Source organism: Phalaenopsis equestris, unplaced genomic scaffold, assembly GCF_001263595.1.
Source record: "Phalaenopsis equestris unplaced genomic scaffold, ASM126359v1 Scaffold000232, whole genome shotgun sequence".
In the NCBI taxonomy this organism is placed as follows: Eukaryota; Viridiplantae; Streptophyta; class Magnoliopsida; order Asparagales; family Orchidaceae; genus Phalaenopsis; species Phalaenopsis equestris.
The window spans coordinates 475,704-480,885 of record NW_018164674.1 but is presented as its reverse complement, the minus strand read 5'-3'; the positions used below and the strand labels follow the sequence as shown (position 1 = coordinate 480,885).

The following is a 5,182-nucleotide window of genomic DNA, read 5'->3' as shown; positions in this document are numbered from 1 at the left end:
TAGGAGATGGGGAGAAAACAATGGATAGAGACTAGGAATGTTGATGAAAGATTAAGATAAGGTGCGAGAGAAATCAATAATATTTAAGAGAGATACTCTGGTATTTTACCAAAAAGGATCGAAGAGGTCAGCCACTGGGATTGTAAGAAATTCGAGTTGAGCTCGAGCCACTCTCGACTTGAGCTTAGGCTTGATTAATTTTACCGAGTTTGAGCTCTAACTCGAACTTAAGCCTACATGTTCGAGCTACTTTTTTCTTATAAAGAGAAAAATAATACTATGTTAAGATAGTGTTATAATAAAATAATAAATAGAATAAGCAATTATGAGAGAGATAATAAAAAAACACTTTTTATAAAATACAAAATAATATTTTTAAATGTTTTAAAGATAAACTCTTCAAATTTGATCTATTGGCGTGCAATTTATATTATTTTTTTAAAATGAGCCAGCCCACGAGCTTACGAGTCGAGTCAGGGCTAGCTTGAGCTTGGTTTGTTAGCTCGTCGAGCTCAGTTCACGAGCCAAGCTCTAGCAGACTCACAAATCTGCTTGACTCACTTACACCCCTATCAACCACGAAGCACAAAACTCTAGAAATTCCAATCTCTACTTTTTTTTTTCAAACATCCAAATACTAAATTTTATATTTAGGTCTTAGATTTATAAATTCTTAAGAATTGTGTGGTATGTATGTAAATTTCCCAATGATTTTTTGTTTTATATGTTGCATCATTAACCCTAATCTAAATTTCTCTTTTTTAATAGTTTGATTCCATAAATTCTTTCTATTAAATAGGATGTTATCGTCACCGCATTGGTGACAACATTGCGACTACTTTTGCATGAAATTTTATAGATGTATTTAATATGAAAGTATCTTATTTGCAATTTCTCTTGTATTAGATCATCAAGCAAGAGCCGGTCACATTCGTCCCGAGTTATGGTATGGATGATGACAGCGATGATGGTGATGGTGATGCCGACAGCGATGATGGTGATTATCTACGGAGTGATACTAATTTTGATGAGAATAGCGATGTTTATTATGATGATGATGATGATTATTATTATTATGAAGATGATGGCCATAATGATAATGTTATGAATGAGTCATATTGGGATCAGGGATGATGTGAATTTCATAAGAGCCTTCTTATCTACTTCAGCCCTCAGCTGTGTTCAAAAAAGGAAATTTTACATACATACCCCTCAATTGTTGTGAGTGATTACATATACCACCTTTCTTATACATGAAATGTATGCTTCACTTTTGAAACGTTAAAGAAGTAATATTTTGTTATGTGATATGAAAGATTTGGGTGGTATGAGTGTAAAAAGGGAAAGATTTAAGTGTTTGATTTGTAATAACATAGGAATCTGGTGATGTGTATGTAAATGCTCCTTTTAAAAAATGGTGGATTTTTACGCATGGCATAGCTTATTTATTTATGTAATCTATTGTCTAATTTTTTATATTTCTTTTTATAACATTTTAGTATTATAAATTACATCAAAACGTTTGCAGAAAAAAAAGTGCAGCCTTTTTTTAGATGAGTTAATATTAATAGTATTAATAGATCCAATACAGACAAATAAACATGCATTGTGTATGAATTAAATTTATAGAAAAAAGTTTATCCGTGAGTCACATCTAAGAAATAGAGCATAAAGAGAGAGACAGAGGAGTGAACAGTCATAACTAGTAATGGATTGTGTCGTATTCATTGAATTACCTCCTTGTTTACAGGGGAAATAGTACAATTTGATGATAATATATTTTTGTCCTTGCTTTAAAGAATTTTGTATTTCTCTTATTTTATATGGATAAGCCTATCATTTGGCTGATTTTTGGGTCTGCTAGCGAAGCTTGATTCATCTCGTGTCGGCATGATCCGCTTGATTGGCTGAGATCCACTTGGCCAGATGGGATCAGCTTGGTCAGCTGAGGTTAGTTGTTATGGGTTGGCCAGTTGATTTGATCAGACTATCAATCATTGACCTCTAATGAAAGGCCTCTAGATGTTCTTGGATAGTTGAAGATGTATTTAACTCTTCCATAATGATTGATTTGAATGTTTTTTTGTCTCACTGGAAATTTCGGACTCGAATCATTTGGTCATCTTTTTCTTCTCCTTTGGCTTGGATAGTTTTACTTAATAAGACAAGTGGGCTTTACTAACTTCTATCGGCGAGCCCCACCTTCATCATATTTTTTTTTTCCCTTGATTTTTCTACTTGTGGCAACCATTAAATGTCTTCATAAGTCAATTTATAATATTTACAGTTTGGATAATTCCCACAAGACTAATCATCCCCCATAACGTAATACAAACTTATGTGATATACTTTAAGAATCATTATTCTTTAGTAATGTTACATTTTATATCTCTCTTTTCTCCTAACACCTTCATATCGAATTGATCAACAAATCTCGTTTAATTCTTCAACATATGTTACTCTCAGCGCCACTCTAGCATACAATTTCTTGTCTTAGCATTCTAATTTTTACCTCATTCAGCATAGTTATTGAAACCCCTCTAATAAATTTTCATCATTTTACGTGACTCTCGAGATATAGCACGGATCTCAAGATAACTTTTTTAACAAAAAAAAAAAATCAAAGTTCAATTAAAATTCATCTAGAACTTCGAGTTCAACAAACTTACATTTAAACTGACCAGCTCGATGGAACATATCCAAAGGTGTCAAAATCGGTCCAGTAAGAGTCAAAGCAAGCCTGGATCTAGATGTTAAACTGCATTTGTAAGCTTTTTAGATATAATTGGAAGATCAAATAGATTATGAATACGACAAGTTTATAGTCAAATCATGTGCATCAATAAGAAGAATCCAACAAGCTCAATATCGTTCGATTCCAACTTCATCAAAGCACTAATATATTCATTGAACACCATCTGATCAAAGGGATCTCCCAAGGTCATTCGATCAAAAGTGGTATGAATTTCTTTCTTATTTGTAACATGAATTTTATAAACAGAGCCCTGTTAGCTCCTAAGATGTGAAGCTAGAGTTTAAAGTCTTAAGAAGACTAAAGCTTGGAGAAGAAATTAAAATACAACATCACTTCTGCAGCAATTATCTAGAGGTTGCCTCCTGCTCCTACAGTCGCCGACCGCCACCAACTACCACCACCCACCGATCGTCGTCGATCACCATCAATTGCTGCCCACTCATTATCATAAAGCACAGTACGGAGCAAACTTATGAGACAACATATCATCCCGGATGTTGTGTCGACCTAAAAAATGGTGCATTGAAGCCTTGACTATTACTCCTCTTTATGATCGTTCCATTTCGCAGGGCCACGAGTTTTCCCGCATATCGACGTTGTAACTTGAGAGACCATGTAACTCTTTCACGCCTGTGAGAGGAGTTGTACCTGTTATCACCAACTTATTGTGAAATATTTCAGTTGGTTAAGACCTTGTGGTCTTTCCCCTTTATAGGTTCTCTGCGTAAAATATTCTGGTGTTTTCAACCCGTCATTCTACTACATGAGAGCGTGCTAAGTTCTCGTGTAATGCTAATCTATTAGTTTATCAACACCATCGTGAATTCTTTTGCACATATCAGTTACCAGTGACTTCTTAGATGCCCAATAATTAAATCCACATGACGTTTGCAAGCTAATCTTAACTTCATAAATTTTTAATTTGGATGCTAAGCATCCATCTATATCACAATTCTCTAAACTAACAAAATCCAATGTTCTATATCCTATCATATAGAGAAAATTAATATTTTCTTAATTTTATTTTTCTACTGCTAATCTAAATATCTTATATCATTAAAAAAAACATTTTGATTATGGCAAAATTTATTATAAATATTTAATAATAAACAAAAAAAATAAATTTATATACTAATTTGATAAACAATTAAAGAATTATATTGCTTCTGAAATTACTAAATCAACTTTAAAATTTAGATAATATGAAAAATTAATTAAATATTTATTAATTTGATTTAGTATGAGAAAAATATGTATTTTAAAATTTATTTATTTTGAATGGTTGCTATTCTTCAAACTATAAGAGACATTGATAAAGTCTACATAAATCTCTCTTTAGTAAATTGTAATCTATAAATAGTAAATGAATTAGTGATTCACAAGCCATAACAAAAATTACTTTTTTTTTTCAAAATCATACATTTTAATATATTTATTTATAATTGAACCATTTACACATCTACCACATAATTGTAAACCTTCCTCCAAGTTCTAAAAATTCAAAAGAATAATTAAAGTGAGGGGCATTTACAGACATACCAACCAATTCTTATGTATTTACAAATCTAACCCCTAAATTTTGATTTTTATATTTATACCACCCAAATCTTTTATATGAGATAAAAAACATCATTTAAGTGAAATACATATTTTCATGCTTAGGTAAGATGACATATTATGTAAAAATTGAATCTTAGGTGTTAGATATGTAAATACATGAGAATCGAATGACCTGCACATAAATCATCCTTAAAAGAGAAACCATAAAAGCAGAGATACCGCTGTCTGATTCAGCAGCACACCTGAGCGCGAAATTACAGACGATGTTCTTTAGAACGATCTCCGGCTATCGCAGAGGCAGAGTACTCTCTTTCGCTTTCTAAGGTGTTTGGGGCATTTCTTCGAGCATCTTGTTGGTGGAAGAAAGATGGGGAAAGTTGGGATGAGGGACGGGGAATCAGGTCGCCGCATCGTCGAGATGCGGAATCGAGAAGTCGGTGCAATTGCTCCGCGGTCGTTCTCCCGTCGCGCAGCCGCTTCTTTGGTTGGTTTATTCTGTTCTAATCTTTCTCCTCATTGCTTCAGCCATGATTCGCTTTAATTCTGTAAAATTTGACTTTTGGATAGTTTTTCATGCATAGATTCATGGCTTCAAGGTGTTATGAGCGTAAATTTTGAATTTTTCGTGTTGGATATGTAAATAGATAAGAATTGTTTGGTATGTATGTAATTTTCACCTTTTTGAGAGAAAAAAATCTGCCTTTTCTTTGATGAAAGTGATAAAAATTTCTATTTGCTTGTTCTTCAATGATCACCCTCTATGGCTTATTTGATGAAACATCATCATCATTAGACTTAGCCCAGCTATTTGAGGCAGATTTAATGATCCTTGATTCCTTATTCATTTTAAGTCAATTTATAATATTT

At 32.8% G+C, this 5,182-nt stretch overlaps 2 protein-coding genes across 2 annotated transcripts in view; both read left to right on the top strand.

The window, feature by feature from the left end:
• The window catches only part of LOC110023817 (secreted acidic protein 2-like), an 11,708-nt gene extending 10,574 nt beyond the window's left edge, over positions 1–1,134 (top strand). The window contains exon 3 of the mRNA XM_020723421.1: positions 907–1,134. Coding sequence (XP_020579080.1) covers positions 907–1,134 — 228 coding nt within the window. The remainder of the gene's footprint in view (positions 1–906) is intronic.
• A 3,548-nt stretch (positions 1,135–4,682) lies between these two features.
• LOC110023816 (trishanku-like) overlaps positions 4,683–5,182 on the top strand; it is a 4,109-nt gene continuing 3,609 nt past the window's right edge. The window contains exon 1 of the mRNA XM_020723420.1: positions 4,683–4,799. Coding sequence (XP_020579079.1) covers positions 4,683–4,799 — 117 coding nt within the window. The remainder of the gene's footprint in view (positions 4,800–5,182) is intronic.